A 16,382-nucleotide genomic window follows, 5' to 3' on the forward strand; every position below is an offset into this window, starting at 1 on the left:
GTCAAGGTCCACCATGCCAGCAGTCCTGCGCTGTAGAATAACATGGTTAACGTTAAACAAAAAATCTAAAAAATGTTTATTGGGCATGTTGATTTACATTTGAAACAAAGAGCATGTTTGTATTTTGTAGGCTTGAAAGTCAGTTAAATAACAATGGTATAACAAGTTTAATACAATAAGTAAAAACAGTTAAATTGCCAGTTGATAAGACATACAGGGGGGCAGACTGGACAAGAAACGATGGGGGAATATAGGGCGGTCATAACGTTTAAACATAGCAATTTTGATGCTACATGGTTGAAAATCAATATTGAGGTATTGGATAAAAACATTCCATTTTCTGTTGAATTTATGTAAACCATCTACAGCAAAGGCGTGACATTTATTCAATGCGGGCGATGGAGCAAATGAAGTTCCAAGTATTGAAGGACAATTAGAGACATTTTTCCAATTAAAAGTAATATTATGGTAAGCAATGATAATGAATAAATTAAATAAGGTACGTGATTCAAATCTCCATATTTCTAAGCAGCAGATGAAACAACCAGTATGTTACAGAGTCATCAAAAAAGCGACTCTCAAATACTTTGCCATTAAGAGATTTATCTGGGAAACCAGTGGCTTCTCTATTGAAGGTCTATTGAATTTTCAAACAGTGCATCGTTACATCTTTTATGTATGGTTTGCACATACTGTGAGATCAACAACCCCACTTACCATAATGAATTGGAGGACAAACTATGGAGTTCTACACTGGGCTTACAGTCCTTCCTGTGTTCCTATTGGACACTTGCCTGTAGAACTTGGGCTTATTGGAACTTGCGTAGTCTTCTTTAAATCAAAATGTGCACGTCGTATCTGCAATACTTTACCTGGAACATCAGGACCAGTATTTGGAAAGCAGACCGACGAGGCAGTAAAAGATTACTTGAATGCCGTCCTGACTTTTCACGAGAAAGGCCCCTGACTGGAACATGCCTTACTTGGCCCTAGCTGCCCACATTTAAGGCAAAGCCAAGATTTGGGTCTGGATCTAGAACATCACGTTCAGATTGAAACAGAAATCCCATCAATATCAAGCTTTTGAAATCATTCCCATATTGCATTCACAGAAATGCTTTTTAGTATATCCCTCTAGTTCCATGTAAATGTATACATTTTTGTTATGCTTCTTCATTTTAATTATTCGTAATGGGTGCAAGGTACGCCATATCACGACACTAGAGATCTTGGAGAGTATGCAAAAGTGCTAGCACCCTGGAAGGCCCGTGTCACTCACGAATCCAGTGGCCCTGCTTTAAAGAGCTTTACTTGAACTGTCTAGGGACCTTCACGTATGATATTGACAGAAGGAAAAAATTTAAGTTGCAAGCTACTCCACAGCCACAATTCACCTGCTGCCTCAATTCTATACATGCACACTGTTTCTTACTTGCCAAGAGTCAAATATCACTAGCCAGTGGTGAGTACAAATCTTGTGCCCTGATATTGATACTCTGCACACTGACGTTCTGGTATTGATGTATAATTGGCAGGATTGCTGTCTTTATTACTGCTCTTATGAATTTAAATGAGTCTTAATGTTTATTTTTTTGTTTTTTAATGTGCGTGCATGTATATATATATATATTGTTTGGAAAGATATTTAAATAACTCATGCTAACCAGGGACTTGCGTACACTAGTCTTGGGAGGATAGCTCGGGGGCAACATGCTCGCCTTGGAAGCAAGACAACACGGAGCACTTCGATCCCCGGGTCCGCGCTTAGAAACCTCCTGGGTACATTTCTGCCTGTGTTTCAAGGCTGTTTCCTCTTCACTATGGATGCCCTCTAGCGCCACAGAAGGAATGATCGCTGAATTATTTTTAGCATTGCCTTGTCATCGTGCTCATACTATTCTAAGATGGGCAAGTCACCTACAGGAGCGAAGCTACCAGTGAGGTTCCGGTGTAACCAACGTGGGTGGGAACTGGTTGGGTAACGGGAGACAGTGAATTCTGGTTATTTGATGCTCACTTAAGGCAGGGGGTGACCAGTGGGTGCCATAAATATCTACTGCAGGCCCATCATTTTCAATGCCTCAATCCTTCGTATGCCAGTGATGATACCGGAAACCTAGACCGTATTCTTTGCACATAAACTCGGCAACAGAGATCATACCACAGAGTGAATGGAATAAACAGAGGGATTTCAGAGTATATTTGTAGAGCAGTACAAAAGTGAGGCTGTGCTTCAATAGTGCTTGCCTCCAAGTAAGTCCTGTGCTTTTGGGGGGGTAGGATAGACCCTAATAAGCGGCATAATACAGGAAGTCTGTATTTCATGCTATCGCTAAAGTTGACAATGAGACCGTTTCTGTCTGATGGCCAAAACGCCCCATTAGGCTCACTAATGCAGTGCAGAAATCCATTGGGATTTTATCCGGCAACGGATTTTTTTTTTTTTGGCCCCTTTATTTAAATTTTTTAAAGTACAATCTCAATATAATAACAGACAAGTACATTAGAATAGTAAATCGGTACAATGTAATCAAAACAATGCATCCGTATGGAACTAAAACAAATACAAAATTGCAAAAACATTAAGAAGAATATCCGCAAGATTTTAGAATGTCTAACGAAAGTTTGATAAAATATTGTCAATCATATCAATAATACAGAAGCCAACACAAGACACAACGAAACACTAACTTCCCCCAAACCCACCCCCTCTTAAAAATATTAAATATAAGCAAACATAACTCTGCAACAGAATTCTAACCGGTGCAACGTGGTTTGTAATCTGCAAGAAAAGGGGAGTTGTGGCACCACTCTTAAGGCCGCCTGGAGTGTGCTACAGCACCCACCTCCATGGGGCTAAAGATTTCCCAGAGCAGAGGTACAGTCTGCATCAAATGTTATAAAGAATGGGAGAGTTGTCTCCCTCTGGTATAAATACAGGGGTGAGTGCATCATGGCAATGATGTGGCTATGGATCAATCAAGATTTCATTAAGCAAGACTTGTCCGAGTTCCATAGAGTAAAGGAGGACCGAAAAGGTGGTCCATGTGGTTCTGTCTTCTAGTTGTGAGGGCAAGGGGGAGAGCAAAGCTGGAGGCTCCCTTTACAGTGTTGCAAGGGTAAGATGATATGGGCAGGGGTATCATAGTGGAACTTGTGTTCGCTGCTGTCCAAAGTTTCCTCCGATACGGTGAAGTGCACTAGTACTGCTAGACGCCTGTCATGCTGTCTGTTGATATGAAGCAATTGCTAAAGTACGTCCGGGCTCCTTAACCTGGGGCTCAACAGATGTTTTGTACTACGACTTCAATGGTACCTCGGTTCTATGCCATACCACTTCCTGTTGAAGGCCACACCATAAAAAGTAACTTTGGTTTCGGATGACTTGGAGAGGCCTTCAACCGACAGGATTATTTATGTCCGCATCGGAGGCACCCACCATGCCCTTAAACTGCCCCATACACCTGGTCCAACGCTTGTGAGATGTTCTCTTAATCGCGGAAGGTTCACCCCAGCCCCCAAATGCCTACGCACCCCGACCCCACATACACCTGCCAGTTCCCTATTTCAGGATACTTATTGTGCGGGCTCTAGTGGGGCGGGGTTCCAGACTGCCCACAGGCAGGCTTTTGAAATCGGTCTTTGTTGTACGCAAGGAAAAGGACCCGTTGATTCGTCACTGTTGTCTTTACTGGGTAATTATGTTGGGCGTTATAAGGATGCTGCACTCGGCTGTACTTTCTGGCTTCGTGCTTCAGTTGAAAAGGCTGATCTCTTTTCAGTGGATGTCTTCTTTTGGTGTCTGGTTTCCACCAGCCGTTTTTTTGACGGCTGCTATACAAATCCAAGAACAATCGTGAATTGCAGTTATGATGAATGTTTACATTCCACGCCAATTCGTCAACCGACCCGGAGACCCTAAGAAGTCCTTATTTTTTCTATTTATATATATATATATATTTGTGTGGAAGTTTGTCGTCACTTTTTCACTTTTTTGTTATTGTGTTATGGATTTAGGATTTTAAACCTTTTACTCAATATTAATCACATTACATATAATTAAAATCATATTTAATGTGTGGAAGGTTAACACTGATGCGGTTAATATATATTGTGTGAAAGGATTACATTCTGAAACGTGTGACACATTAAAAAGTCTTTCGGCAAATAATTTTATATTCAGTTAATAGACTTTATCCACACTTCTTGTTTCATTATACAGACATTCTTTAACTAGCACCCCACAGTGGTGTTTGCTCTGCTGATTCGTGTCTGTACAATATCAGAGTTCACCTATATTTGTGCACTGTGTCTGTGTAAATGTAATGCCCCTCCCCCTTTCCCAACCATGTTTTACAGAGAAATTAAATGGAAACCTTTTTTTAATTTTAAATAAATGTAGCACCCATGTATATTCAAGCTCTAGGAAAAGGTGCATGGCGTTGAGACCCGGCTGTTTATTGGCTGACTGGGAGAGTGCCATACTGGAGTGTAAAACAGCGGGAATGGGTAAGGGATGCAGATAGCCTGATAGACTCGTTACAGATTATTAATAGAGGCATGCAAGCACCGAGAGAGGTAGAACGAGGTTAGAGACACATATACGTAAAGATGAGTATAGAGCTGTATATTCAGCTGTTAATGCAGGTTTCCTAGTCAGTGTCAATGTGAGATTCATTCAGTGGGGAATTATGTTTGACTCGCACCAAAACCCTGTCCAGTGCTGAGGAAGGCACCAGCTTGGGAAGATGGTTCCGCGGATTGCAGCATACTAAGCTATTGCTGAACACTTGATGGATCACATGCTATTGAAACGCAGCCATGAGCATTGATGTGGGCCACGAGAGCTATTTGACTGTCGATGGGGTCCTCTTTGCACTGCACGAGTTTCTTTATGCTTTCTAATGCAGTTGTATGGTAATATTTTTGGGCATCTAGGTGACTATTCAATTATGTGCAAATAGGCTGCATATATATACCGATGATTTGATGCACAAGTGTAGTTTACTAAATTCTGTTCTTTTCTAATTTAACAGAAAGAATTTGTTGGGAAATGCAGAGCGAAAAACTCCAGTGAAAAAGCTTGCAGCTGAATTTTCAAAACTCAAAACTAAAACCCCCAAGAACTCTCCAGTGAAGGAGGAGCTGTCTGACTCTCTGTTGGAAGCTAGTGCTGAACGAAAGCTGAGGAGTAATGAGACTCCAGAGAGAGTGCAACCTTTAATTGAGAGTACACTGAAACGCTGCACCTCTGTGAAAGGATCCAATGCCTCGCTCAATGACCGAGGCCTTCTCGGTGAGGCAGAAGAGCTGCCGTACCTCTCAACCACAGAAATGTACTTGTGCCGGTGGCATGAACCTCCTCCGTCACCTTTGCGGGAGCCTTCTCCAAAGAAGGAGGAGAGTGTGGCAAGTAAGAAAGAAGCTGCTTGCCGTTGTGGCAGACACCTACCACCCCTCCACACTTGTAGGAAGAGCGGGGTTCCTATCTGTGTGCTGTTAGACGTGCACGCCTTGGCTGTGCAAGGCTCTGCCTTACGGGTGTGCCCTTTCTCCTTCTGTTCTGCCCATTATCTGATACCAGCCTTTGTACGAGTTACTATCCTCCTAGGCTTGTGGCTGACCTCTACTACCACCCTCACCATGCCGTCCCGGCGGATCTGTTTGGATTCCTTTATCACTTGGTTCCCCGACTCACCAATTTCATGTTGACTGTTTCCATATTCTAGACCCCATTTCAGAGGATGGCCGGTACGATTTTCAGTTTTGTTAGTTTTTGAAGCAAATGGAAGGGGCGAAGTCGTACTCTGGGGGTGGGGGAGCATGCTCACTCTTCCCTTGTATGTTTGGCCTGACAGTATAGTGTTTGCTTAGCCACACTCGACATAATCACAAACTGGGCACTATTGGGTTTACTTCGCTGCATGAAAAAAATTGCCTTCCATAGAATCCGTGCCAGCCTGCACTCGGATCTGGATGAGGAGCATTCTTTTACTTGGCTGCAAAGTGTGGCCAACCTTGAGGGTTTGTACCAGAGCGTGTTTGTCCTAAGAGGACCGTTTCTGAGGATGCCACAGCCTAATCTGAGACAGAAAGGCTTTGATTCCGTCTTAAAGGGAACGTCTCTTACTGGTGTGTGTGTGTGTGTAAACGGTTTTCAGTTCATTCTCGTGTTGGGGGATGAATTTTTTTGGGGATCTTTTAATGCCTTCAAACATGTCAGGTAGTCCGTCTCCGGGCTGGCCATCCCACCCAGTGGTAGCAGTGTGCACTACCCTGCAGGTAATGTGATCTCGGGTCTATTTCAGTTCTCACTCTAGGCCATCTGTGGCTGGGAGCACTGCACGGAACTTGAAGCCTCCTGGGGAGAGAGCGGCTGGATACCACACTAACTGCATCGCCTGCGACAGGCAGACCCCCAGTGGGTGCCTGCAGTCTGCCCGCTGTGGTGGGTGGCCACCCTGCTTCAGCGAGCGAGTGAGACGAAGACCAAACCTGAAGAAAAAGCAACACTGCTTCCATTGGCCCTGAGCAGGTCCTGGCTACGTTACAGGCTGGAACAAGCTCCCGAATTAGATCATTTCAACGAGGGCGGCTGCCGGTGAAAGGTAATGGGGGAAGCTGCTGCGTTACAATGTGATAGTGTTTACTGCTACTAGGCACAAAGAGCTAATTATGCTACACATCAGCAGGAAATGCTGATTTTTACACTATGAAGAGATGGGATGGGGAGGTCGGGGGCGAGTCCAGTGCTTTTGGAAGGGACAATATCCGAGTACCTTAAGAGTCGGGTCTAATCCAGTCTCTTGGAGTTTAAAAACGAATGTGTAGTATGAGCGGAGCAGTTTATCTGATGTCCGCATCATGGATTCCTCTTTTTTATTTTTTTAGTTTACTGGGTGCATTAGGTCAGTCAATAAACGTCTAAGCTCTCTCACAGAGGACAGTTCTTCATAGCAGGAAATGATACCGTTCAGTGCGAATTATAGTCTTCACCGCTTTCTAGTAAAAATCCTTGTTTGTGTGCAGGAGCCACTGTATTGTAGCTGTTTTCTTCTCGGCGAGGGACACCACACCCTCATTGGTACACTACCATTTGTTTGCTTTTGTAGGTTATGCGTTTGCAGCGGGTCATTTTTTATGTTCTGCTTACTACATTTCACAAACTTGCAAGGAAAGTGGAAATCATTGCTGCGGGAGGTGGAAGAAATGATTTTTAAAAGCTACCCTCTCCTGTGCATGCATCTCCCCTCTTACTTTTCTACAATTCCCTCAGGTTTATAATTTGAAGAAAACCCCGGTATGGGGTAATCCATGGAAGTCCAAGAGGGAGCCAGCCGGGGGACACCAATAAAAGTAAAGCGAACCTATACATTTTAAATCTCGCATCCTGTTACAAAATTTTGTTCCAAACGCATTTGGTGACAAAATACCTTGGTCGATTAGTGCATGTCAGCCTTTTGGGTCTTCCACGCTCCCTCTTGCTCTCCCAGTCCACCATATACAAGGATAGTACTAGTTGAAAGACGTGCCATCGCAGTCCTTTTTTCGTATAGTCTCCCATCCCCACACTCATTGACCCCCCTGCAGGCCTTTGTATTTGGTCATGCTTGTCTTCCCTTGGTGAGCTGGTACCATTTAATCCAACGGGACCAGGCATTAATGCTCCTACGTACAGTAGGTCCATCAGACTCCAGTTCACTGTTTGGTCTTTAGTCTTCCTGTTTACAGATTCTGATGACATCCTAGACCTTTCCACAATTCCAGTATCCTCACCAAATATAAAATGTTTGAACTTGTGACACAAAACCGTGACTCTCCGTAGTAACTCCCGAGTGTTAATTCTACTACCATTGTAATCATATGGCAGCCATTGATGCAGTAAAATAGTTGCTCTTTCACACAGCACCACTGCTGCATTTGGCCCTCCCCTCTTCCTTCCGTTTACATTATGGTTGGGTTGGCGTTTAGGGGACGGAGGTTGATTAAGGGGCTAACGAACAGAGAATGCACGAGTTCCTATTGTGGGTACATAGGTGGAAGTATGATTTTCATGGAACTCCTTTCTAACTCCATCACCTACGAATGTGGCAAGCCAAATAATAAAACGGCGTGATGGAAAAAATTGTAAAACGCACACCATTGCCCAAAGAAAACAGACTGAGGCGCCTGCTCTAAAATAATCTCCCAAGTCACCAGTTATGCATCCTTTCCTCACCGTACACATAAAAGACCGATTGGTAACATATCCACTCGGATTTAGCTTTGGCTGACCTCGTTTGTCATTCGCTCCTTCCCACAACCCCTTAAGCACTCACTCTTGTGCACCCTCTGCTAAAAAGCTGTCTGTGGACCCTTCTTGCCCGGCTAACTATCGGCCTATTTCCATAATCCCTTTTTGGACAAACTCATGGAGAAGGTCGTTCCCCACCCTCCCCCCCCCCCCCCCCCCGATTTCCCCCCCCCCCCCCCCCCCCCCAACTCACCCTCCACACTGAAATGGGTGGCTGCCTCCATGAACACCAGTCCGGTTTCAGGGCATGCAGAGGCATGGAGACTACTCTCCTAAACACCTATGAAGACCTGCTCTCTAACCTGGACTCAAGCACTCCCTCAGTTCTGATCCTCCTTGATCTTTCTTCTGCCTTTAACACAGTTAACCACTGCATCCTCATAAACCCATCTCCATGTTACCCTAGGCATTGCCACGGGGCACTGGTGTGGCTGACCTCCTCCCAAGTGCAAATGGGTCCTTTTCTTTCCTCCACTTTACTCTACCTGTGGTGTCCCTCGGGGCTCTATCCTATCGCCATGGCTCTACAACATCTACCTGGCTCACCTGATCTCCACCTTCTTCCCTCGTTTCCAGTGTTATGCAGAAGACGCACAGCTCCCCTTCAAGCTGCCATCCTCTTCCTCCTCCCCTTAATACCTGGCTGCTATGCCAATGATCTCTGCCTTAATGCGAGTAAGAGAGAGATCCATCTCATTGGGGCGCCTGCTCCTTGCCCCCCGACTCCCCAGCCCTCACCCACTTGGGAGGCAAAAAACATTGGGATCCTCTTGACACTTTCTCTACACACATCACTGATCTTGCCAAGAAGTACAACTCGGCTCCACCTCCTTGGGGGCATTCTACCTTTCATCACCTTCCCCTAGAAGCTCAATGTCTCCAGATCCCTGGTTCTCTCTGGGCTGGACTACTGCAACAGCTCTTCCTCAATCTGCCTCTTTCCTTCCTGCGCCCCCTTCAACTAATCCAGAATAGGACTGCAAGACTTATCCTCTGCATCTCGCCAGCCCTTAAATCTCTCCACTGGCACTGGTGACTGCAAGGATCGCATTCAAGACCCTTTTCATCATCCACAAGGCTGCCTGGGACCTCTCTGCATCTCGCTTTCCCTCTCTGCCACAGTCCTTTGGTCCTCTGGCTCCAACTCTCTGCAGGCCAAACGTTTCTCAGAGCAGACCGTGGGAGGTAGATCTCTTTCCTTGGCTGGTTCTTCCCACCGGAACGGCCTCTCTTCTCTTCCCCCCCCACCCCCAGACTTTAGCCGGATCTTAAGTTCTGGAAACCTCAAGACTTTGCTTTTCTCCTCTTCCTGCCCTCTCCCCCTCTTTTGCTAACTTTACCTCTGTTGTTGCGACTGGGGCCTGGTCCCTTCAGACTCGCAAGGGGCCAGACCACCCACCCACCAGTCCCTCCAGCCGCACTTGCCCTCAAGCTCCCTTCCCTGGACTAGCCCTAATCGGGCTCCAGCCCCACCCCCCCTACCCCCGTCCACAGCACTCATCCTCTTTCCCCTGGCACTTGTCGCTTTGGCCCCCAAGCACTTGCCCACCCCCTCCCTTTGAGCACCCCCCACTACTGTACTTAACCCCTTGTCTTGCACAGTAGGATTGTCACTACGCCAATATAACTGTTTGTGCTACTACTTTCCCATGTCCCCTCTCGTGACCCACAGCTTGTCTTGGGGCACTTGGGAACACTTGTGTATCTATATGCCCCACACAAATATCCAATAAATAAAATAAACTCTTCAGTGGTTGAACTTTCCATTCTTGAATAAATCGTCTGGTGTGTACAAAATATATCTAGTTTTAGCTGCAAATATGTTGTGCCAAATGTAGCGCAGTAGACCATTTTTATTTTGAACTGGTTGGGTAGACTTTGTATGTGACTGTTAAAGTTGTTTAGAATTTGAGTATATGGCAAGGTGAGGAAGATACCCTGCTATTAAAATATTGTGTGGCCCCATTTCACCTTCCTTTTAGCTTTGACTAATAGATGGGCTTTATTGCAACCCAGTTTGACCAAAGAATGCTATGGCAAAGGGAGGGTGACTTTAGGAGCTGGAATAAACAGCTGCATTCATTTGGGCTTGTTACTCCTCCACCCCTACATTAATGGGGTTGGTGGGAAATGTCATGGAAGCAGCATTGCAGTTTTTTTAATGGAAATTCGGTGGTGGGAAAAGGACTTTAGCAGTACCTTTGGCACCCAAGGAAGAAGGGTGAACAGCTATGCATGTTCCAGTCTTGTACAACGTGAGCAGAGCTTGGGCTTTGCTAGACTGCACCCTATTTCAGCCTAGAGAAGTGTCGCTAAGACAATTGCACCTGAAGGGGGTGCAGCACTGCTGCTCCCCTTAGTCTTCGCATGGCAGGTTTTTTCTCCCTGTGCTTATGTGACCTTGGCAAAAGCCAAGCTGTTGACTTCCTATTTACAAAATGCACTGCCTCCTCGACAAATGATTATTTTGTGCTGGTTTAGTCTGTATGTGGAGGTTTGGCTCCTATAACTGTTGGCGTGTTCTACTTCTACAATATGTCAACACTAAACTAGAACAGGATCGCCCTACAAACCTTTGGGTGTGGACCATCACTATGGGTGCTTTCTTGTTTCTGTCAATTTTTTTAAAGCCTGGAGGGCATACAATGCCAAAACGGCAATCGGGTGGTCTAGACCTTGCAAACAGTAATCTACACTATTTGGACAACGACCTGACCAGGGCACTGCTCCTGACTTGAGAACCAAAGCAGACCTGTGAGCTTGGAACCGTGAGCTTTTCTATGAGAAGACCTACCTTTCTGGGTGTTTGCCCAATCATCCTTGGGCCACCATCCCTTTCATTGAAGCCGCCATGATGAATTACATTTTGATGATTACACCTCTCCTGGGGAATACTGTTGCCTTTTTTTCCAGAATATCTTAGATGCAGATTGTCAGAATTGCTATATGCAGCATTTCTGAAAATCCATGTTCTTTATTTTAATGCCTGTACCACATTGAACCATTTTCCTGAAATTCACAATGTCTGCATTGAACAGCCTCTTATTATGTTGTGAAAGGGATGTGCAAGTGGGCACCAAAGAACTGCCCGCCTTTGGAATTCCACTGTTTAATTTCCACACTTCCCTTCACTACAGGAAAAAACGTCTTGAGAATTTTCTTTGAGAAGGCGCAAGTAGGCACTAGAGGCAGAATCAACTTGTGCAGCACTGGGTCATTAGGTATATTGTTTGGTAAATTGAATTAGCAGCAAGTTCACGGGAGGCAGAGGTGTTGCCCACACCCTTTGTTTTAACATGAACGGGTTGGACACTGTAATGTTTGCGCTAAATGTAAAGGATTTAATCAGTGATTTAGGTAGGTCAGCCGACGCACGTTTCGAGCCATAGGGGTCTTCTCAGGGCTAAATTAATTCTTGGCTGCCCATGGTTGATGTGTTTTCGGCAAGATTGTATGCAGTACCCTGTGGGCGACTGCACCAACCCTGTCCTCCTGGCAATAGGTAACCCAACCTTTGGTATAAATCTGTACTACATTTGGTAGTGTGGCTGAGCAGCCAGGCTTCTCTCAAGAGGGCTCAATGTGAGCAGTAAGGTTGTTAAACAGATTCAGTGACAAGTATTCAAAAACTCTTACACTCAAGGTTTCTTGGTTAATAATAATTGTTTAATTTAACCGTCGGTTGTATAAGCCTTCTCCAGAAGGGAGCAATCATATAACATATACTTCAATAAATACACCCTATCAGTTTCACTAAATCAGTTGATACCTTTTGGGCATGGCACACAGACACTTCCTACACCCTGAGGTGACTTAATAACTATGACACTGTGGACATTGATTTATCACTGGCAACTTTAGAGCAATACTGAGTGGAAGATCAAAAGGGAAAGTTTCAGAGGGCGAAAATAATGGTTAACAAATATTCTTAAGCAGGTAAGTACTTTTAAAAACTCTCCAATGCAAAGTAAATTAACCCTTTACTGGGTGGAAAGGCAAAGAACAAAGTCGGAGGTAAGAAGAGTCTTTCAGGGAGCCAAGGCAGCCAATGTTATTTGAGCAAAAGTCTAGGTGAGCTGACGTAATTCTTGCAGGTAGGTTAAAAAGTCTTGCACAGTGTTTTTAGAAATATTTGTAGAAAATATCACTGTAGGGCCACAGGCTGGGAGGATGAGGGGCAGCTCTGCAAGGGCAACCGAGTCAAGTCTCCACTGAGAACGAGCAAGGCTACACGACGAGAGGTAAGTCCTCTTCGTTTTACAGTACCTTTTGGTTAGAAGAAAAACTGCTTCCAGCTGGCTTCTGTTCCTGTGTAGGTCTGCAGATCCTCTATTCCTGGGCCTCAGTTGTGTGGACAAGAGGGAGGACGTCTGGGCGTTGGAAGGTCGGCGGCAGCAATGGGCAAACTTCGGATCAGCGGCACTTTGCGGGTTCACGTCTCTTGCAAACGGCACAACCGCGGTTCTCGGATACCTTAATGGACTTTCCTTGCATCTGGGGTCCAGCACTCTTGTGGCTACGGCTTGGTCAGTCCTGCTTCATAGGAGTCTGGAGGATCTTCCTGGAGCTCGGGTCTGACTTAAAAGCGATACTCGATCTGGTGTTCCTCTCCCTGGCACTTCAGTTGCTGCAACAGCAATGGAAGAACAGCCAGCTCCGAGTGGATGTCCAGATGAGTTCACTTTGGGGTTGATTGGTCCCACCAAACCAAGGGGAGAAGTTGTTAGTTTCAGGGCTTCTCTAGTTGAGGCGAATTCGGAGCTTCAGCAGAGCTTCACCGGGCAAACCAACGGTCCAGGAGTTGCAGCAAGTGTCTTCGAAGTTCTTCTTCGGATTCCTTCGTCCAGTGGTGAACTCTGTCTTGCAAGCAAAAAGCCTTGCCTTTTATGCAGGGTTCTCCCATTCATTTGCAGCCTAGCTGTCGCTCGCACAGCAGGGTGGCTGTCCTCTGAGGACAGCCGGCCAATCGCCTTTTGGGTGCATTCCTGTAATTAAGGGGGATTAAGCAGAGAGTTTGAGTCACCTCCCTCACTTACTGCCAGACATGCTGGCGCCAGAGGCGGAATTCACCAGTGAATCCCGCCAAAGACAAACAAACGAAGGGACCAAACTTGGTTTGGCAGGCAGAGTACATCTCAAGCAGGACCTTTCCAACAAGAAATTGCAAAAAAAGACGACCTGGGCCATTTTGACGAAATGGGCAACCATGGGTGTCTTAACGCTGCTGCAATTGCAGCTCACTGTAAAAACACACAATTGTAGGAAAGAGGAAACCACTGCCACCAGCCATTAATTGTTGAAAGGGTAACATAAAAATGTTACATGCGAAACTAGACAAAAGGGATACTAAGTAATCCCTTCAGCACCCTATGGTAAGATGCGTCTAGAAAATTACAAAATGTGTGTAAAGTCAATTTCACTTCACTGCTCGTTTCACCGGGAGAAGGTATTTAAACCTTTGGGAAATCTAAGAAGCTTCCCTGTGTCACTGCACTGAAGGCGCTGTGTGTCGCAATATAAAAATGCCTATGGAGTTTGTCAGACTCCAACGTCAAAAGAAAGTGTCCAAATCACAGAGAAATACATAGAGTGGGCAAAAGGTCTCACTCTCTTCGGGTTAAAAACTAAAAGTCTGAAAGTCCAGCAAAAAGAGCTGGCGGGCTCTAAGATAGAAGGGAATTGGCACATTTCTGAGAATTCTCCCCAACAATGGGTGTATGGCTTGCCGGTTGGACAATCCCACTGGCAATGGCAGAGCTGGATTCCTTGGCTCTGTTGGCTAAATGAAGATGCACCAGGGCCAACACCCACAGGATTACTAAGCCACAAATACCTGAGGCCAATCTTCAATTACCCAACGGAGACCAGGAATCCAGCTCTGCCATTAGCAATGGGGTTGTCCGACCGGCAAGCCATAAACCCATCAACCATGGGCAGTCAAGAATTAAATTTGCCTTGAGAGAGACTGATTAGGCTCGAAACATGTTTGTTTATTTGATAATGCGCACCAAACCCTCAGGTAGCCGGCCGCAGCACTTACAAGAATATTTATAGCTTAATTACAATAAATACAATACAGATAAATATACGGAGGCAGAAGCAGGGTAAAATATAGGTAATTACATAAATAACAAGGTCATGAGAACAAGAAGTCATGGGTAGGATGTCGTTCAGTGGTGGCTGGAAGTTATGGGATTTCATTAGTACATAGCCAGTTCTTGAGGTTTCGTCTAAAACTAGAGTAGGGCTGGTCCTCTCTAAGGGTGGTAGGTAGTGCATTCTAGGCAATCGTAGCTTTGACCGGGAAGCTTGCTCCTCCAGCTTTAGACAGTTTGAACCTAGGTACTTCTAAGTATAGGTTGTTAGATGCTCTAGTATGGTGAGTAGATCTTCTTTTGGAAAATCTAGCGGTGATATAAGGGGGTGACACATTGTTGAGTCCTTTGAATGTAAGGGATGCTATTTTCAGGAGTATTCTGTCATAGATTTTTAGCCAGTGGTTGTCCCTCCTGGTGTTGGAGATGTGCACTCTGCGGGGTATATTAAGCGCTGCTCTTAAGGTATTATTTTTCAGTATTCGCATTTTGTTTAATGGGCTTTTGCTAGCACCTGCGTACAGGGCATCGAAATAATTGAGCTTGGACATGAGTGCATTAGCAAGAGTGATACAGTTTGTTTGGGATAAATATGGTCTGCAGGCCCGGATCAGTTTACAGGGGTAGGCTGTGGAGGAGGCCATGGTACTGACTTGTTTTTTTAAGGGATAATGTAAAATCGAGGTAAAATCCAAGTGTTTTTAGCTCGGTGACTACATTGATGACATTACTGTCAATGTTAATGCAGCGTAACTGGGGCGAGTTTTTTTAAGGTTGGAGTACCCAGGATCAGGATCTCCGTTTTGTCGTCATTCAGGCAGAGGCCGTGTGCGGCCATCCATGCCCGAACGAGGAGGTTTATCTTGTTTACTAAGGCTGTGTCTGCAACAAAGTTGCCCGATAGGGGTATAAGGATCCGTGTGTCATTAGCGTAGTTCGTGTATGTGACACCTAGCCTGTCAAGTTTGTCGAAGAGTGGCTTAGTAAAGATGTTATACATAGTTGGAGAAACGCAGGAACCTTGTTGAACTCCACAGGTGATGTGGGTTGGGTCTGCTGAAGTTGAGGGGGAGAACACTATCACCGTACGGTTTGCTAGGAAGGACTGCACCCAGGCAATGGCTTCACTTGAGAAATGGGCAGCTGACGCTAGGTATTCGCATAATACTGCATGGTCCACCAGGTCAAAGGCTGCCGATAAGTAAAGGAGGAGTAGCATAGCTGTTTTGCCTTTGTCCTTCAACTCGTCGATTTTGTGTTTTTAAGGTCAATTAAAGCTGTTTCAGTGCCGTGTTGTGGACTGAAGCCAGATTGGCGGGATCCCAAAAGTTGGTTGGATTCCAATATGTGAATTTTTAATAGTTATTTCACTTCATTCAGGTGATATTTACGTCTTGTAGCATTCCTATGAATGCTGCATGCAGTATATTCAGCTAGGTCCATAATCTGGCAGCTGGTATAAAAAGATGATTTGCAAATGTGACAGGGGTTTTTTTTTCTTCTTTTTTTCTCTCTCTCATTAACACCAACATTTTGCAGGCCTTAGTGTTGTCCATCTCTAACAGTTAACCCTTTCACCCCCTAGTCCCACAATCTGCCAAATCCTACAGAATTCAATGTTTTGCTGCCACTGGAGGCCTCTCGCATACCTCAACATTAAGAACTTTTCATGGGACAAGGAAGTTGGTTTGGGAAGTGGGTGCACCATAAGATGGTTTCGGCTGATTGGAGTGGGTTTAAGGGGGCCTTATCTGGACTGTTACCAGGCCTGCCTCTTTGCATGGCCTGTATGTGGATATCTTTCATATCTCTCTACTGGCTTCTGGTGGTTGCAAGGATCAAATTCAAGACCCTTTGCATCATCCACAAGGCTTTCTGTGGCCAGGGACCACGCCATTTTCCGCTCTTACTAAATACTCTCCTTCGAGATCCTTTCGATCTTGTAGCTTCCACTATCTGCTTATCAAACGTTTCTCCAAGCAGAGAGCTGGGGG

The 16,382-nt window shown here is 45.2% G+C and overlaps 1 protein-coding gene across 4 annotated transcripts in view; it reads left to right on the top strand.

Annotated features, from left to right (window-relative positions):
- MSL1 (MSL complex subunit 1) overlaps positions 1-16,382 on the top strand; it is a 137,133-nt gene that overhangs the window by 5,549 nt on the left and 115,202 nt on the right. For 2 of the 4 annotated variants that reach the window (XR_011283106.1, XM_069634784.1), the window contains exon 3: positions 5,037-5,413. Coding sequence is in view for 1 of the 4 variants with exons in the window: in XM_069634784.1 (XP_069490885.1) it covers positions 5,037-5,413 (377 nt within the window). In the remaining 3 variants the exon portion in view is untranslated. Of the gene's footprint in view, positions 1-5,036; positions 5,752-6,308; positions 6,609-16,382 lie in introns of all 4 variants that reach the window. The other 2 variants (XR_011283107.1, XR_011283108.1) reach the window with 2 other exon arrangements.

The sequence above is a fragment of the Ambystoma mexicanum genome, chromosome 13 (genome assembly GCF_040938575.1).
Source record: "Ambystoma mexicanum isolate Mex_15411 chromosome 13, UKY_AmexF1_1, whole genome shotgun sequence".
NCBI classification, from domain to species: Eukaryota; Metazoa; Chordata; class Amphibia; order Caudata; family Ambystomatidae; genus Ambystoma; species Ambystoma mexicanum.